Below are 18,343 nucleotides of genomic sequence, written 5' to 3' on the forward strand. Positions count from 1 at the left end.
TTTATTTATTCTATTATAAGTTCATTATTCTAATTAATTTTTATAAACTCATGTTTTATAGCAGGAAAAAAGATGACTTCCCATGTACTGATCATATAAAATGACATATACAATAAAAAAAAACCAATCTTTAGAAAGACATGTAATATGAAACAGATGTAATAATATGAAACAGATGTAATAATATTTATTCTTTTCTACACCTCCTAATTTATTATTACATGTCAAACCTCTAATCTCATCGAAAATATCAGATTTGGGTTTGACTCATCTGGGATACTTGTATTAAATTAGAATTACAGTAAAAAAAATTTATATAAAACTGGGCCACCTTAATTTTTAAATCTTATATCAATTGCAAGAGGTTAATACATAAAGCATCTTGAATTTAAAATTAAGAGTAAATTCCAAAAAAAACCCCTGTGGTTTGATGTTGTTCCAAATAAACCCTTGTGGTTTGGTTTTACAAAAAAAAAAGGACCGTGGTTTCGCCGTTACCCGAAAAACGGAAATTGACTTAACACCGTTAAAAATGCTGACGTGGCAAGGGACAGAGTTGGAAATTCGATTTTTTTTTTTTAATTTTTTTTCTTTTTCTTTTTCTTTTTCTTTTTCTTTGTGGGCGACTATATACCGCACTAAAATTCCGGTTCACCGCCCTGTATTGACCTTTTTGCCCTTCTCATTATTTCAAACATAAGTTTTGAAATTCCAAATCCTCTCAACATCTTTTCCATTCTAAAAAAAACCGACCAAAAACGAGATGGCACGAAGAGGAGGCATCGGCAAAGGATACATGGGTATTACGGTAAGTATTTCCATAAAAAAAATTATCAAAATCGTGAGTAATCGGGCCGAAATTCGGGATTAAAATCCCAGAATTTCGCCTAGGCGGGCGCCGGAATCCATCTCCGCCTACGGTGGAACGCATGAACTATGCGTTCCACCGTAGGTGGAGATGCATAGTGTCGAGCGATCCACCTTAGGGTGGATCGCACGGCGCACGCGCTCCACCGTAAGGCGGAGCGCGCGGCGCATGCGATCCACCTTAGGGTGGATCGCTCGACGTACGCGTTCCACTTAAGGTGGAACGCGTACAACGCATGCGCTCCACCTTATGGTGGGGCGCATGCGCCACCCGTTTGGCCTAAGGGCCAAACATTTGCGGCGCACTGGTCGGTCCTAAGGCCGACTGGTGCGCCGCACCCGTTTGGCCCTTAGGGCAGGTGGTGTAAACCACCCGCCCAGGCCAAAAAGGGGCAAATTTTGAATTTTTTTAAAAAAAAATTGCACGGACCGGGCGTAGGCAAACCCGAACGTATAGAAAAAAAAAATTATGTTAAATTGAATATACCTTATAAATAAATAATATTACAGGATAAGGAGGGAGCTGACCCTAAACGCACGTCTTCACGTCCTGTTACTGCATCTGCTCGGCGGGACCGGGAGGAGCAGCAGCGGTTTATGGCGGACGCCCGGAGGGCACATGCTGCACAGGCGGAGCGTGCTGAGGGACGGGATGAGGCGGCTGGTATAGACATGGACGGGGATGCTTCTATGCATCGTCCTAGTGCTGATACTATCCCCATAGATCGTGGCGTTGTGACGAGGGGTCGAGACGGACGATTTTCTTCTACCGCAGCATCTTCTTCTGGTAAGAGAAATTAAAAAATGTGTTTATTTGTATTTGTGTTAATCGTGATTATTGAAAAATATACTAAAAAATTAATGTCTACCGTTTGCTGTAATTTCAGGTAGCAGCAAGCGATCGAGGAGTGTAGAGGATGACTGGGTTGTGAAGGACCCCGTCCCCGGGGGTCCATTTGATGGTGCTGTGATCCCGAGCTTTTTGGGACATATTGCATGTGCTATATGGGCCGGTCAGGACAGGGGCGTCCTTAGGTGTCATACCAGATCAGGGTATTGCACGAAGCTGAGATTATGGTACAGTGGTTCTTCCCGGACGATTCAGTCGCGTATCGAGTCATCTGGCTTGTTCCATTTACCTGGTATTATGCACAGTCACATAGATGCTGCACTGATCACAGCATTTGTTGAGCGGTGGCAGCCAGACACGTCATCATTTCACATGCCATTTGGCGAGATGACCATTTTGATGCATGATGTGTGGGAGATATTGCGCATCCCCGTAGATGGTGCCATGGTGACTGCTGATGCGACTGTTGATGAGCTTAAGGAGTGCGTGATGGATTTGTTTGGGGCGACTCGGGTTGAGTTAGATGCCCGTCATTATGCTTCTTGAGGAGATTATGGATGCTTGGCATTTGGCCAAGTGAGTTATGACTGTATTTTGTAGTATTTTAGTACTATTTTGACAGAATTTGGTGGATTGATATTTTAGTACTTTTTTGTGGTATGTTTTGTTATTATTGCAAATTTAAGAATACATTAGAACGACATAAACTGCATAAACTGTAAAAATACATTAGAACGACATAAATTGAAAAAAGACATTACAACGACATAAACCGGAAAAAAAGACATTAGTCAATATCTTCTTCGTACACCTGAATGTTTGGTGAAGATGTCGCTGGTACACCTGACTGTATTGCAAGGTATATCTCTTTCTCCTCTGCAATATTCGTCTCATATTCCACAGGAAAAATGTTCCATGGAGCATTTTCTCTATTTCTTGGCCAAGCTCGTCCTGGCAGGTAATCGTTCTTTGAAGCGCTGATACTCTGTAGTACTCGAACCTCTAATTTATAGCGATCCCAATTGGTAAAATCAGATGAAGCCATTTATGTTTGAGAGTTTTCGTTGATCGTAATGTAAAGAGTAAATGTGGATAACTGAAGTAGCAACATTGTTTAATTTTATAGATGGAGAATATAGACGTTGGAATATAGACGTTGGAATATAGCCGTTGGAATATAGACGTTGGAATGTGGATAACTGAAGTAGCAAAATTCATCAATATTCACCTGGAACATTACAGAACCATACAAAATTCATCACAATTCACCTGTAACATTACAGAACCACACAAAATTCATCAATATTCACCTGTAACATTACAGAACCACACAAAATTCATCACAATTCACCTGTAACATTACAGAACCACACATAATTCATCAGAATTCACCTGTAACATTATAGAATATCAACCACTAATATCCCCTAAGTTGGGCCAATCTGGTCCACTGTGTCACCCTATCCTGATAGAAGCGCTCCCATCCTACAACGCTTTGGCCTCGGTGCACAAACCACCAGTGTACTATAGGGGGCACCGGAAAGTTAGGCGATAAATTTAAACGTATGTAGTGCTGGCAGTGATTCCCTAAATGAGCTATACAAATCTCACGTGATGGTCTTGTAGCAGTCGATGCGGCATACAATGGTAAGATAATACCACACAACGCTAATGTGTCCCCACCTGAGAAGCCAAATAACATGATAGCAGAATTGTACATGGTAGCAACGGGCCACAAGTCATCCCAAACGATCATCCAATAATCCGGCGTACAACCTGCACCGTCCCAACTTACTCTACGAAGAGCTGCATCAACAGTATCAACAAACACTCTTTGATACAAACAACGGTTAGCAATTACTTCATTTCGAATGTGATGCCTAACTGTCTGCCACGCTTCTTCGTCACCAAAAATGTAAGTTGCTACCGTACGGAAACCACAATTTCCATCACCTACAACGTCGTAGTATGATTCGACGTATGGTTTAATTATGCCAACTATTTTATCGGAATGTACGAATTCAGAACCATGATACGTTTTTCCATCTGCATTCATGTATATTAGTGTAAAACAACTCTATATTGCAAAACAGTTATAAAAAAAGTTAGGTTTATCAGATATAATTTACCTGATGAGGCAGCATTATGTACCGAGGATGACGAGCTAATTCTGCCACTTCTACCACGACTCCTAGATGAACTAGTAGAACGAGCCCGTCCACGACGAGTTTCATTATATTCCCAAGAACTCGGTATACGTTTTGTGGATTTGCTCACCTTAGGTCACCCCCGCACGTTAATTTTGACATCGGGTTCGGTGTACTGAGCTTGATCAGGGTGTAGTTGATCATGGATAAACATTGAAATATTACGCATTACGGATGGGTCGGCTTTAGAGACTTGGTCCACTAAGGACTTAAAATATCGCTGCTCCTCGTTCAGATCATTACGCCCGTCATTTTCATCAGTGTGACCATGATTGATTAAAAGTGTTCTCCAAAACACGTGAACACTCTCAGAACTGATCATTTGTTCCAGATCACAAGCTCGTTTCAGTTCACATGCACATGGTATCTTATGCGATGTTCTCAATACACAACCGCAACGCACGTACACTTCATGGCTCAACCCTCTCATACGCTCTAACTCTTGATTCAACAACTGCAGACAATAATGAGAGACTTTGAATACAAGTTGGCTTAATGGGCGTCCGGTGAAAGTGACTGATTGACGAAGCCGCGACTGTTCAAGCATGTACCTGATACGAAGACAAAATTATTATTAGTTAGTGAAATGATACAACCCTAAATGCAAATTCCAAAATCGCAGTAGAAGAAATTGCAAATACCTTATATTGGTTGCTTGTGATTCAATCTGCTTGTGAACCTTCTGCCATACCGTGTCAAGGGACCCAGTTGCCGTATTGAGCCATTGCTTTAGACTAGCATGTTCGCTCTCCACTCGACAAGTAGTTGTGTTACCAAAATGTAGGAACTCCTTTGTCCAAGCAACAACAAACTTCTCCTTATGCACCAACCACGTCTCCTCAACATACGAGATAACTCCTTTGAACCTGCTCATCTTTTCCTTCATCATCATAAGATTGGTCTCGTACTCCTCAATGGTCAATGATTCTAATATTGTTCTCCATTTGCCATTCTTGAATTTAGAGGCAAGGCCTTTATCTCCAATGATTCTATACACACGATCTTCCACATCCTTATTAATATGCCAAGTGCATAGCAAGTGCGCTGCTTGTGAAAAAACTTCTTGTATCGGCTTTAATAACCCAAGCTCCCTGTCACTAACAACAACGGTCGGGTTAAGATCATCCCCAAGCAAAATCTTCAGCCTTTGCAAAATCCAACGATAGCTCCCTTCGGTCTCGTCTTTAACAATAGCATACGCTATCTTGAAGTTATTATTGCATGGCGTCATCCCAACAATCTCAACAAACGGCATTTTGTACTTGTTTGTTTTGTACGTTGAATCAATGCCGATGTACCAGTGGTAAGTCCTGAACATGTCAACTGACTCTGGATGTGCCATGAACACATGCGTTATCACACCTGAATCAGCCTGTGTGTAATTGACATATTTGTTCTCCACAGCAATATGGTAGAATTGACTAGCCAGGTCTCTACCTTCAAACGCGTCCCTCCTCATTTTGTCCCTGTAATTATATATGTGTTTAATTACTGAGTTGTCCTCAGGGTGTTTTTCTTTAACTGCTGCTAAAATAGCACAAGGCTTTGCTTGAGCTGAAGACATATCACGCACAATTTGTTTAGATGCGATACTGAGTCCGCTCATTTGCGGACTTCCCTCTGGATACATACGCATTGTATGGTTATGCATTCCAGTTAACCCAGCCTTAGCCTTTATCCCCCATCCCGAAAGGTCTGCATGTTGATAGGCTTTAATCTGAAATTTACATCGGCACGCTTTAGTTTTACTTTTCCTAATTGCAGGATCTTCATCATTTTTCACAACACCTCTATATCGTTCACCCCGTGAACAGCGCAACAACTTCTGTTTACCCCCATTTTTGTGCGAAGATATTACAAGCTCAAACCCATTCTGAATAGCTATCTTTTTTGCCCAATCAATAGCATCCTGACTGGAGGGGAAAACGGTATCCGTTATAAAACGCGAACTATAATCAATGTTATCGGGGTTCCAATCTTCTATCGGTACCTGAATATACGAAAAATTTACATTAAAATTACAAAAAAAAAAAATACTTCGGGCCTATTTCTCCCGTTCGAAATTAGTTCGGGGCAATTTCTGTCCACTTTTGCCTGAACGGGCAGGCTACCCGTTCCACCATAGGTGGAAACGGGCAGCGCGTACTGCCCGTTCCAAAGGTGGAACGGGTGGCGCGTACCACCCGTTCCATGGGTGGAGCGGGTGGCGATTACCACCCGTTCCTTAGGCCGATCGGGTAGTTCATCCGATCGGCCTAAGGAACGGGTGGTAATCGCCACCCGCCCAGGCAAAATTCGAATAAAAAAAAATAAAAAAATGATTAATAACGTTTTTAATTCTCGTAATATTACCTCGTGTTCGAACTCATTGTCTTCGGGAATGTTTTGATCCATTTTTTTCAAATCCGGGATTTATGCTCGGGAGAGAAAACTAGAGAGAGTTTTTAAGGTTTTAGGGGGGGAAAAAGTGGCAAGGGTAAAATGGTCAAAACAGTGCGGTGAAACGGAAATTAAGTGCGGTATTTAGCAATACCCTTTTCTTTTCCTTTTTCTTTTTCTTTTTCTTTCCCCTCTCCCTTCTTCTTCCTTCTCTCCACCTCCTCCTTCTTCTTCTTCTTCTTCTTTTTTTTAAATTTCTGAAATTTAATTTTTTTTAATTTTTCTTTTTCTTTTTCTTTTCATTTTCCTCCTTCTTCTTCTTCTCCTCCTCCTCCTCCTCCTCTTTCTTCCCTTCTTCTTCTTCTTCTTCTTCTTCTTCTTCTTCCCTCCTCCATTCTTCTTCTTCTTCATCCCTCTTCTTCTTCCTTTATTTTTTTTTTAAGTTTCGGAAATTTCCAGATTTCCGAAAATTTCCAGATTTCTTCGAAAATCTGGAAATTTCCAGAAATCTGGAAAATTTCCAGATTTCTGGTTCCAGAAATCTGGAAAATTTCCAGATTTCTAAATCTCCTTAAACCTTTTCACTTTCATTAATTAATCACATAATTATCCAATCAAACCCCCAAATTACTCACAGAGATTCGATCCTGATATGTCAGATCGCCCAATTCTCATACGAGATACCAGAGGTTACAGTTGCAGCAATTGCAGACAACGATTCCCAAATTCAATAAACCTCGCAGATTTTCACTGCCCAGCTTGCTATAGAGTTTCTATCTCTTCTCCTTCGAGGAAAATGGGAAGATCTTCTTTTTCTTCCGGTATTAGAGATAATCAAATTGGCTCCCGAGTTTCTCAAGTTGTGGACAAGATTAAGGTTAAGTTTTCAGAACTTAAACGGTGCCGGAGAGATAGTAGCGATAGCGATACTCCTAAGACTTTGAATTCTAATCCTTCTCCTTTGGCCGCCAAGCCGCCGTCTTCCGCCGTTACTAGACCTGGACGAAAACGGGCGCTTCTTATCGGAGTTACTTATGCTAAGTGGAAATATAAACTTAAAGGAACTGTAAATGATGTGAAGAATATGAGGAAGAGGAGGAGGAGGAGGAGGAGGAGAAGAAGAAGGAGGAAAAGGAAAAGAAAAAGAAAAATTAAAAAAAATTAAATTTCAGAAATTAAAAAAAAAAAAAAAAGAAGAAGAAGAAGAGAGAAGGAAGAAGGAAGAAGGAAGAAGAAGGGAGAGGGGAAAGAAAAAGAAAAAGGAAAAGAAAAAAAAATTAAAAAAAAAAATCGAATTTCCAACTCTGCCCCTTGCCACGTCAGCATTTTTAACGGTGTTAAGTCAATTTCCGTTTTTCGGGTAACGGCGAAACCACGGTCCTTTTTTTTTGTAAAACCAAACCACAAGGGTTTATTTGGAACAACATCAAACCACAGAGTTTTTTTTGGAATTTACCCTAAAATTAATTATTCAATCCATTAACAAGTTTCCAGTCAAAAACAAATAAGCATTAACAGAAAGTAAGAGCTCATACGAAATCAATCGGAAATGCTTGGCTTTTGAATGTACAAAGTGAACAAAAAGGTATTATAAGAAATTTTGTTCCTTATGAGGCTTGCCCTTTATACACCTTTGTGGTGGGACCTCTCCCCGGACCCTCGCTTAGCGGAGACGCGTAATACACCGGGCCGCCCTTTTTTTTGAATCATACCTATGAGAGGAGATATAGAAACGAGCAGAATGAAAGATTGATTTCCTTCCAAGTAACTTGAGCACAAGAACTATTTTAAAAACAGAAGGTAAAATAGAAAAATCACTAACGCAGCTCAGTTAACAATATCAATACTTAAGTACAAACCTGCTTATCGGCCATTGATGAACGAACACGATTATTCAGCCCAACACTCTTGGCCCTGTCCTCCAATCTTTGACCCATATTGTCCAGAGTATTTCTGTGGACCTGATTCCCCATCTTTGTCATGGCTGCTCCATTTGACCTCTCATTTAATACAGGCTCACTCCTCTGCCGCTTCTTTAAGTTAACGCTTCCTTATATTTATCCAGCTTTGATAAAAAAATCTTGCATGACTTTTGCCCTGTACCTGATACAAACAGATGACCAGTCTTGATCACATGCACCTTAATTAGCATATAGAATTTGATCATTCACCGTTAGATTTAGGCTTATTAGAATCCTAAGGTGGAGATTCAAAGCATCCTGAATCTTAGATTTAAGGGTAAATAATTTATTAGTCCTCTAGTTTTTACCTAACACACTGTTTAGTCCCCCTATTTTGAAAAACACATTTTAAGGTCCCTATCTTTTGCCAATATTAACCTTGTGGTCCTTTTAGCTTTTTTTTTAGATTTTTAATCGAACATATCTTAGCTTTTAGGACAACCGCAGTACAATAGCAGTTGACCATGTTACTCTATTATTTTATATATATCTGTTTATGCTAAAATATATCGATAACAAGTCTAAAAAAACTAGACAAAGGGACCAAAGGGTTAATATTGGCAAAAGCTAGGGACCTTATAATGTGTTTTTCAAAATAGGGGGACTAAACAGTATGTTTGGTAAAAACTAGGGGACTAATAAATTATTTAGTTTAGATTTAATAAGCCTATATCTAACGGTGAATGAGTAAATTCACTTGCTCATTAAGGTGCATGTGAAAATTACTGACAGATGACATCTTCATCAGCAAGCAACCAGGCAGTTTTGTCAGATTCAGCAGCCAATAGAGAAATTAAATCTTAAGTTTCAAATACTAAAGCAAACTATGGATAATATACTGGAGCAGAAACAGGGAATAATCTCATAGTTTCTGTAAGTCCTATGAAGGCTTCCTAAAAGACAAATGAAGAAATCTGGGATGATGTATATATATAGATTAGCACAAGAAACTTTATTTATATGAAGCAAAGGCAATCATCTCAAAGTTAATAATTAAGCATAATTTACATCTCCATTGTGAATAAAAGCCATTAACAGTTTCCAATCTAGACCATCCCAATTGTTGTGCACAGAATTAACTTTCTTTTTGGTCCACCGCCTATGGAATTAAGACTTTTAGATCACTTGATGAATGGTATACATGCACAACTTCAATCATAAAAACAAGCATGTGAAAATTAAAACAAGCAGTGGCATGTACAACCATAACATATTGACAAAGGAGTGCAACATAAATGCATAATGATAAGTACCTGGATCTTTTACTGCTATTATGTACACTTTCTTTTACTGCTATCCTCCACAACCTATGACAACTGAGGAGCTAAAACACTTGAAAAAAAGTGTACAGGATAGCAGTAAAAGAGCCCGGTACTTCTCATTATGCATTTATGTTGCACTCCTTTGTCAATATGTTATGGTTGTACATGCCACTGCTTGTTTTAATTTTCACATGCTTATTTTTTATGATTGAAGTTGTGCATGTCTACCATTCATCAAGTGATCTAAAAGTTTTAATTCCATGGGTAGTGGACCAAAAAGAAAGTTAATTCCGTGCATAACAATTAGGATGATCCATTCCAGATTGGAAACTGTTAATGGCTTTTATTCGCAATGGAGATGTAACTTACGGTTAATTATCATAACTTTGAGATGATTGCATTTGCTCCAAAGGTAAGCATCGTGTCAAGGATGGGACATCTGATGGCATTGTGGAAGTTCCACAGCTTAAATTATTCCCTGAACTTAGCATTATGGTCTCCTCTTACAAGAATACAAAAGAACCTGCTCAGACTAAGCCCGAGAACAAACAACGCAAATTTAGCAATGCTCGGAAAAGAGCAAGTTCTTTTTTTACTACCAACGGGAGTCTGGTTCTGAACAAATCATTCATTAAAGGAAGTATCTTCCATTCAGTTATCTTAATTAGCAAAAATAACTACAACTCTACAGAATACTAGTCCCTCTGTTTCATATTACATGTCTTTTTGAAGAGTTGTATAGAAATTAAGGATACTCTAAAAAAGACATTGTTGCCCTTTATTTATTGATTCTAATATTTATTTATTCTATAGTAAATCCATTATTCTAATTAATTTCCGTAAACCCGCATTTTAGAGCGGAGAAAAAAATGACTTAACGTGTACGACATGTAATATGAAACAAAAAAGAATCTCTAAAAAGACATGTAATATGAAACGGAGGTAGTAATATACTATCACGTGTATCACCCACTTTACATCAATGATAATGATCCCACTATAAAAATAGGCTTCCAAAGTTTCAGAACCATTACTCTTGACAACTTCATTGCCAAAAGAGAGTGATTAAATTATCAATCAAGGAAAATTCATGCCATCCAAGTTGTTCCAAACACTCTGGAAAGATCAACAACTCCAAATTTTATGTCACTATCTTATCATAAGAATGACACGAGATTATTTTATCAGACACCAACGAAGCCTAATGAACAACCAATTGGCTTAGTTCAATTCAATTGTTTTCTTTAACAGGATTAGAGTTACAGTAACTTGGACAATAAAAAATTCAAAATTCCCCATATTTCCCACTAAAAACAAAACTCAAACTCACTCAAACAAATGTAACTTTTCACTACTCAAATTATGTCGGCTTCAATTTCCCCCAAAAAAAGTAAAATGATAATATGAGCTGAACTTGAACTAGAAAAAACCCTAGAAAGGAATCGTAAAATTAGCTACTTCAGCGACAAATAAAGTGAAATTGAAGCGAGAAAAATGCAAAATCGAAGGCCGGGAGATGAAATTACCGGAAATTCAACGCGGTCAATCTCTGATCAAACTTGCCGGCAGAATTCTTCGATGAAGAACGAAACAGAAAATGAGGTTAAAATAAAAATGAAATTAAATGTAAAATTATGGTCTAATAAAAAACGTAAAATGCGGGAGAGAAATTCGGTGTTGTGTCAGCTCTATGTATCCATATATATATAATAGATCTCTAGATTCTCGACCTATATTCTTAAAACGACAACGTTTATGCTTTCCGAACCTAAACTCAAATACATTTTTTTCTCAAATTTGAATTAAATATTATTATATTGATAATTCGTTAAAAAATCCTTGATCGGATTACGTCTCTGTGAGGCGCTGTTGGGATCGGTCGGGAACACTCCGATGTCTAAGTCAGTAATATCCTTAAGAGAATAAACTGTAATCACAAAGTAGGGTTAGAATAATGTGTTTGTACTTTTGATCTCAGGAAGTTGGGCATATTTATATGCAATTCTGTAACAATCGTATTAATCTCATTTACTGTCCTTGAATGTGGGTTTTGATGTTACTTTAATTATACTCGATGGTTTCAGTATTAATGGAGTTGTTAGTATCATCAATGTTGGAGGTTTCTCATTGATAACGGTTTAGAGACCCCTGGATGGATCTGTTTCAAGAAACCTCCTCATGTTCACCTGGCAGATACAGATCTCCCGTTTAATTGTATTTATTCCCCTTCATGGATGGTTATAAGTGTGTCTTTTGGTATTCTTAGAGCCGTCAAGGCGTATGTATGCTAACCTTGAGAACTATGGCAGGTCTCCGTTACTCGCTCTCATCGGGTGTATCTTGTTATGACGTGTCTCGTCATGATCCATGTGACGTGGCATAATGCTAGAGACTCCTTCATTTTTCTTCATTATTTGCATATTCGCCTCTGTATTAATCTTGCATTAATTATTATTAATTCCATATTAATCATGCATAAATCTCACTTTTAGAATGAATAACGGTTTGCCAATTGATATCTATTAATTTTCCTTTTATTCCTCATTCTAGAATAATTTAGGTTGTTATCATATATCATATACGTTTTTAAGAAATTTTTACTTTCTTTTATATTTTTGAGTAACAATTGAGGATATTAAGCTAGAAGTTTGACTTTAATTTTTTTTTCCTAATAATTAAAGATATGCTTGTTTGGTAAATAGATGTTAAGTTGTTAGCTGAATAATTAATATTTTAATTAGCGAATTTGACTAGTTGATTGTGAAGGGATTAACGGCAATTAATTCATTTGAGATATACGGGTTCGGACGTACCTTATTGAATAGCAGAACCTGTAGATCTCTCAGAGTAGCGGAAGCGGTAGCGGAAGTGAATCTAAGCATCACGATCTTGTCTCACAGGTAGACCTGTTCATGGCCTGGGCCGGGCTGGGCTTGGGCCGGGCCTAACCGGATTTGTCACATAATTACGTTGTCCAAGCCCAACCAAGCCCGCACTATATTTATATCGGGCTCGGGTCGGGCTGGGCCAAGCTAAAAGAACTAATTCCCAAGCCCAACCCGGCCCGGCCCAACTAATATCTTTGTATTAAACTAAAAAATTATACTATAAATATAAATAATAAAATACAATAAACTAAAGTTTAGAGGATTATTTCAATAAAAAATCAATTAACGCAATCCTAAATAATAAAAAAATATTTTTTTAATAGTAATAAATTAAATAGTAACAAAAATATGTACATGTTCACCCATTCTAAAAAATATATGGTTTGAAAATTTTTACGTTGAAGAAATTTAAATTTTTTATTTTTGGAATATAAAATTTATTAAACTATAAAAGTTATTAAATTAAAATTATTATTATAATTTCGGGCCGGCTGGGCTGGACCTGGGTTTTGAGACAAATCCCAAGCCCAACCTACTCTATATGCGGGCCTAAGTGGGCTTGGACCGGACCGGACCGGACTTATTATGAAACATATATGTCCAAGCCCAGTCTTTGAAGAGTGCGCTTGGACGGGCTGGACGGGCCAGTGAGCTTTTGAACAGGTCTAATCACAGGTAACGAGCAACTAAAGTGAAGAAGAAGAATGAGAGAGTGAGAGAGAGGAGGTGCAGGAGAGGAGGAGGGGGCAACTTTGTGTGGTGATTAGGGTTAAGCCTATTTATAGGAAGCTAAAACCCTAATCCTCCATCTCTTAAGATGGGATCTGCCCGTTCCATTTCGGGCGGGTCGAATTAATTAAATACATACCCAATTAATCCTAACAGATTGTGTAAACTTGTTTGGTAAAATTTAACTGATTGTTAATAGCTTTGTGTAAAATGACAAATAAAGACATGGTAAAATCTTCATTTGAAGTTAAAGAGTAGTAATTAGAACTAAAAATCGAGAACAATAAGTTAATTGGAAAATCTCTTAAAAACAGCTTTTTCAAAATTAGCTTTTTGGACCCAATAAACTCTTTCAAACTTTTTTCACCAAAATCTCTAAAATGGCTTAAACCTCTAATTTTATCATAAAAAACTATTTACCAAACAGGACCATCAAATAAACGATTTGACTGAAATTTTGAAATCAAATGTATAATTATTATTTTAGTTTTAACTCCTAATTAATTCATTTTAGCATTTATGTTATATACATATATTGGATATTATAGGAAAATTGTATGCACGGCCTTAATTTTCCAAAGATTTGTCAGGAGTTACGAATAAGAAAATTTATTATGTAGAACGGTAAGGACGACCGTAACACCTTTTAAGCTTCAACTTACTCTAAAAAAGAATATGTCAATTCTGAAAAGGTAGATGGATAATTCAGTTCTTATGCTAAAAAAAACAATAATTTCCATACACACGCAGATGTTTAATTTAAAAAACAATTGTAAGTGAAATCAAGAAAGAAGGAATATGAATAGTGAACTGAAAAATATTGTCAACGCGGTCAATCGCCGATCAAACTTGCCGGCAGAATTCTTCGATGAAGAACGAAACAGAAAATGAGGTTAAAATAAAAATGAAATTAAATGTAAAATTATGGTCTAAAAAACGTAAAATGCGGGAGAGAAGGATTCGGTGTTGTGTCAGCTCCATGTAAAATTATGGCATAATGCTAGAGACTCCTTTCTTTTTCTTCATTATTTGTATATTCACCATTGCATTAATCTTGCATTAATTATTATTAATTCCATATTAATAATGCATAAATCCCACTTTTAGAAGGAATAATGGTTTGCCCATTGATATCTATAATTTTCCTTTTATTCCTCATTCTAGAATAATTTAGGTTGTTATCATATATCTTATACGTTTTTAAGAAATTTTTACTTTCTTTTATATTTTTGAGCAACAATTAAGGATATTAAGCTAGAAGTTTGACTTTAATTTTTTTTTTTTCTAATAATTAAAGATAGACTTGTTTGGCAAATAGATGTTAAGCTGTTAGCTGGATAATTACTATTTTTATTAGCGAATTTGACTAGTTGATTGTGAAGGGATTAACGGCAATTAATCCATTTGAGATATACGGGTTCAGGCATACCTTATTGAATAGTAGAGCCTGTAGATCTCTTAGAGTAGCGGAAGCGGATCTAAGCACCACGATCTTGTATCACAAGTAACAGGCAACCACAATTAAGATGGGCTTGGCCCGTTCCATTTCGGACGGGTCGGATTAATTAGATCCATACCCAATTAATCCTTACAGATTGTCGTTTGATAAAATTTAACTGATTATCATTTTAACTGATAAAATTTAACAGATTTTCGTTTGTAACCTTTCTAACTAGTTATCATTTTTATGCATTTAAAAAGCTATTAGAAAAACATTAGGGTTAAGGTGTAAAAATATCCTAACATTTTGGGTCAGGAGCAAATTTACCCATAACGTCTAAAATGATGCAATTTTACCCTTAATGTTGGAAGCCAAGAGCAATTTTACCCCAACGTAATAAATTGGGTCAATTTCAGACACTATTATAAACACATATTTTTGTTCCTTATTCTGCACCAATTGTATAATAATTCGCTCTAAAAATTGATTTCATGTTTTTTTTTTATAATTTAATAATAGAATTAGAGATTAATACTTATAAATTCGGTGAATTTTTTTATTTTTTCTGTCTAATTCGTACAAAAAGACAGTATATTTTTTTCACATCCCAACATGTGTTTGTGATTTGTTACTGATAAAATGACACACGTGTAAAGTGTAGATGACAAGATTGATGACCGAGAAGACAGTTTGATGAATTATTTCTCAAATTGACCCAATTATCAACGTTAGAGTAAAATTGCTTTTGGTTTCCAACATTAGGGGTAAAATTGCACCATTTTAGACGTTAGGGGTAAAATTGCTCCTTACCCAAAACGTTAGAGGTATTTTTGCACCTTAACCCAAAAAATTATAAATTTTTTTTGGAAGAATTATAATTATTTTTAATCGAAATTGAAGCTTTATTTTCAATATGGGTAACAATGTTTTGCAATAAAGCTACATCCAACCAATAAGGTAAAACTAAACTATCAAGACTAGCATTAGATAGTGAATGCCGTGCAATTGCATGAGCAACACCATTCGTTAATCAGGGAATAAAAACAATGGAAAAATCACTATATTGTTTAAATAAGTCCTTGTAGTCTTCTATTATACCGCAAAACTCCAAGAGGTCTTTAAACCAGTTATTCACACTATTGACAATGCTGAGAGAATCAGACTCGGAAATTACCTTTTCAAGCTGGAGCTCATTGACCCACTGAATCTCGCACGGTAAAGCAAGTGCCTCGATATTAAATAAAAGGTTTTACTTGAATTTTGAAATAAAATGTATAATTATTATTGAATTTATACTATATATAATTACCATAGTAAGGACAAATTGAGAAGTTTGGGTACAAGTTTTTTATTTGCCGATTAGAGCCATGTCTGAACATGTAGGGGGACAACTAGGTAACTTCCTAGGGCTGTTCATGGAATATGATCTGAATAATAGCAGTGGAATGTATAGGTCTTATATGCGAATAAGGGTAGTAGTAGATGTCAATAAACCTTTAAAGAGGTTCAAAAAAATTTGTAGAGCCCAAGGAGATTGGCAGTTTGTGAACTTTAAATATGAAAGACTAGGGTTTTTTTTTATCTGTGTGGTTTACTGGGTCATGCTGATCATTTTTGCCCTCGTCTCTTTGAACAAGGGGGGGCAAATATTAAAAGAGAGTGGGGAGAATGGTTGAAGGAGCCGGTGTGCAGGGGAGGAGACCATAGTGGCTCGAGATGGCTGAGGGAACTAGGGCAAGGGGGAATAGGGGAGGGAGAACTGCCTAGGGCGATGGGAGGATTGAGGTTGGATACAAGTTTAAACCTTCACCCTGTTCATCAACAAGCCACGAGAATGGTATTTAGAGGGGGTTCATCTGGAAGACACATGGTAGAAGGAGATTCTGATAGGATTAATAAAATGGGAAAAGAAAATGAGGGTATAGATCTTCAGAATGATAGGAAAAGGAGAATGGAGGGAGCAATAAGAGGCGTAGATGACTCCATGTTGGCTGATATAAGCAACAAAGGCCAGCAGGGCCAATCGAATAGACCAGGGATAGAAAAGGTTAGTTCCACTTTGCATACCGATAAGGAACTTCCTGTATTTTTAGAAACGGCGAGACCTGTAAGCTAGGTCCACCGAGGTCAATGAGTTGCATTAGTTGGAACTGTCGGGGGCTGGAAAACACTCAGGCAGTTCGCGCATTAGGGGAGTTAGTTCAGACTAACAAACCTGGTTTAGTTTTCCTAATGGAGACACTTTCTGATGAGAACAGAGTTCATGGACTAGGGAGTAAGTTTAACTACAAGGGTATTATAACAGTAAATGTGAGAGGCATGAGTGGGGGTCTAGCTCTGTTATGGAAAGAAGAGCTAGATATGATCGTGCATGGTTACTCGGATCAACACATTGACCTTACTATTAACGATCCGATGAAAGGTCTGTGGAAATTTATGGGTTTCTACGGGTTTGCAGACAGTGGAAGACAAAGAGAGTCTTGGGACCTATTGCATAGTGTGGCGGGTCAGTCAACGCTCCCATGGATCATACTTGGAGATTTCAATTGTATACTGAGTCCGGACGAGAATGAGGGATGTATAAACTATCCACCGACACTAATTAGAGACTTTTCAAAGGCCATTGAGAATAGTGGATTGATTGAGTTAATGGAGGAAGGAAGCAGATTCACTTGAGAGAGAGGAAGAGGTACTGATGGATGGGTTCCGGAAAAATTGGATCGTGGGTTTGCGAATAAGGATTGGTTCCTACTTTTCCCAAATTACAAATTGAAGAATGTGGTCACACCTAATTCGGACCACCTTCCGCTTGTTCTGAAACTTGAGAGTAGGGAGGAGGGGAAGCGAAGGGGCGGGTTTTGTTTTGAGTATGCATGGGTTAAGGAATCGGGCTTTAGAGAGGTGGTAGAGGGCAGTTGGACAATGCATCAAAGTTCTAATATTATGACTAAACTGGAAGGTTGTGTTGGGGCAATGAACAAGGGGGGTATGGACTATAAGAGGAGGTTCGCGACCAAGAAGTCGGGATTGGTAAACAATTACAGTATCTTAGGGATAAGGAAGGCAGACATTTTGAGCTTTTGTACCTGAATGTGCAACGTCCGTTTAATCTGGTTTTGGAGAAGGAGGAGCAATATTGGAAGCAGAGAGCTAAGGTTTTTTGGCTCAAGAATGGGGATCAGAATACCCAGTTTTTCAATTTGTGTGTTAAAGCCCGAAGGAACAGAACATGATTTCGGGAATTAATGATGACAATGGAGTACCAATTATTGACCTGGGATTGCTTGGACTTTATATCTGTGAGTATTTTAAACAACTTTTCTCTCCTTCTATGTTTACACAGAATGATACGGTAAATATCCTCAATAGAGTTGTAACTCGAGATCAGGGTTTAACTACTCCTTTTAGGATTGAGGAATTTAAAATCGTTGTTTTCTCTATGCATATTGACAAATCCCCAGGACCGGATGGGTTAAGCCCGGGGTTCTATCAACATTTTTGGGAACTGATTGGGGAAGATATTTTTAAGGCTAGTGTAGGATGGCTGGAGAAGACAGAATTCCCTGCCAGCCAAAATGACACATCTATTGTCCTGATCCCCAAAATTGTGATACCTTTGTCAATTAAGGATTTTAGGCCCATATCCCTATGTAATGTGTTGTACAAGATAATTTCAAGGTATTAGCAAATAGGCTTAAAACTTATTTGCTTGACATTGTGCATGAGAGTCAATCTGCTTTTGTCCCTGGAAGGTCAATA

The 18,343-nt window shown here is 37.6% G+C and overlaps 2 protein-coding genes and 1 long non-coding RNA gene across 4 annotated transcripts; 1 reads left to right on the top strand and 2 right to left on the bottom strand.

Moving 5' to 3' along the window:
- The first annotated feature begins 627 nt into the window (after window positions 1–627).
- On the top strand, window positions 628–2,263 carry LOC136233605 (uncharacterized). The gene is made up of 3 exons (XM_066023335.1): window positions 628–808; window positions 1,378–1,654; window positions 1,755–2,263. The coding sequence occupies exons 1-3, from the start codon at window positions 764–766 to the stop codon at window positions 2,261–2,263; spliced, it is 831 nt and encodes a 276-aa protein (XP_065879407.1). The 5' UTR covers window positions 628–763.
- A 718-nt stretch (window positions 2,264–2,981) lies between these two features.
- LOC136233606 (uncharacterized) lies at window positions 2,982–4,246 on the bottom strand. Its single transcript, XM_066023337.1, has 3 exons — window positions 4,097–4,246; window positions 3,847–3,994; window positions 2,982–3,763 (listed from the first exon to the last, which is right to left on the bottom strand). Exons 1-3 carry the CDS (start codon window positions 4,244–4,246, stop codon window positions 3,135–3,137), a joined length of 927 nt encoding a protein of 308 aa, XP_065879409.1. The 3' UTR covers window positions 2,982–3,134.
- Window positions 4,247–7,732: 3,486 nt separating this feature from the next.
- Window positions 7,733–11,191, bottom strand: LOC136233835 (uncharacterized). Of its 2 annotated transcripts, none has more exons than XR_010690945.1 (3): window positions 11,053–11,191; window positions 8,163–8,989; window positions 7,733–8,015 (listed from the first exon to the last, which is right to left on the bottom strand). It is a non-coding gene; the product is annotated as an uncharacterized lncRNA (long non-coding RNA). The 2 variants fall into 2 exon arrangements; XR_010690944.1 differs by having other exon boundaries at window positions 8,163–9,003.
- Between the last annotated feature and the right edge of the window lie 7,152 nt (window positions 11,192–18,343).

The sequence above is a fragment of the Euphorbia lathyris genome, chromosome 6 (genome assembly GCF_963576675.1).
Source record: "Euphorbia lathyris chromosome 6, ddEupLath1.1, whole genome shotgun sequence".
NCBI lineage: Eukaryota > Viridiplantae > Streptophyta > Magnoliopsida > Malpighiales > Euphorbiaceae > Euphorbia > Euphorbia lathyris.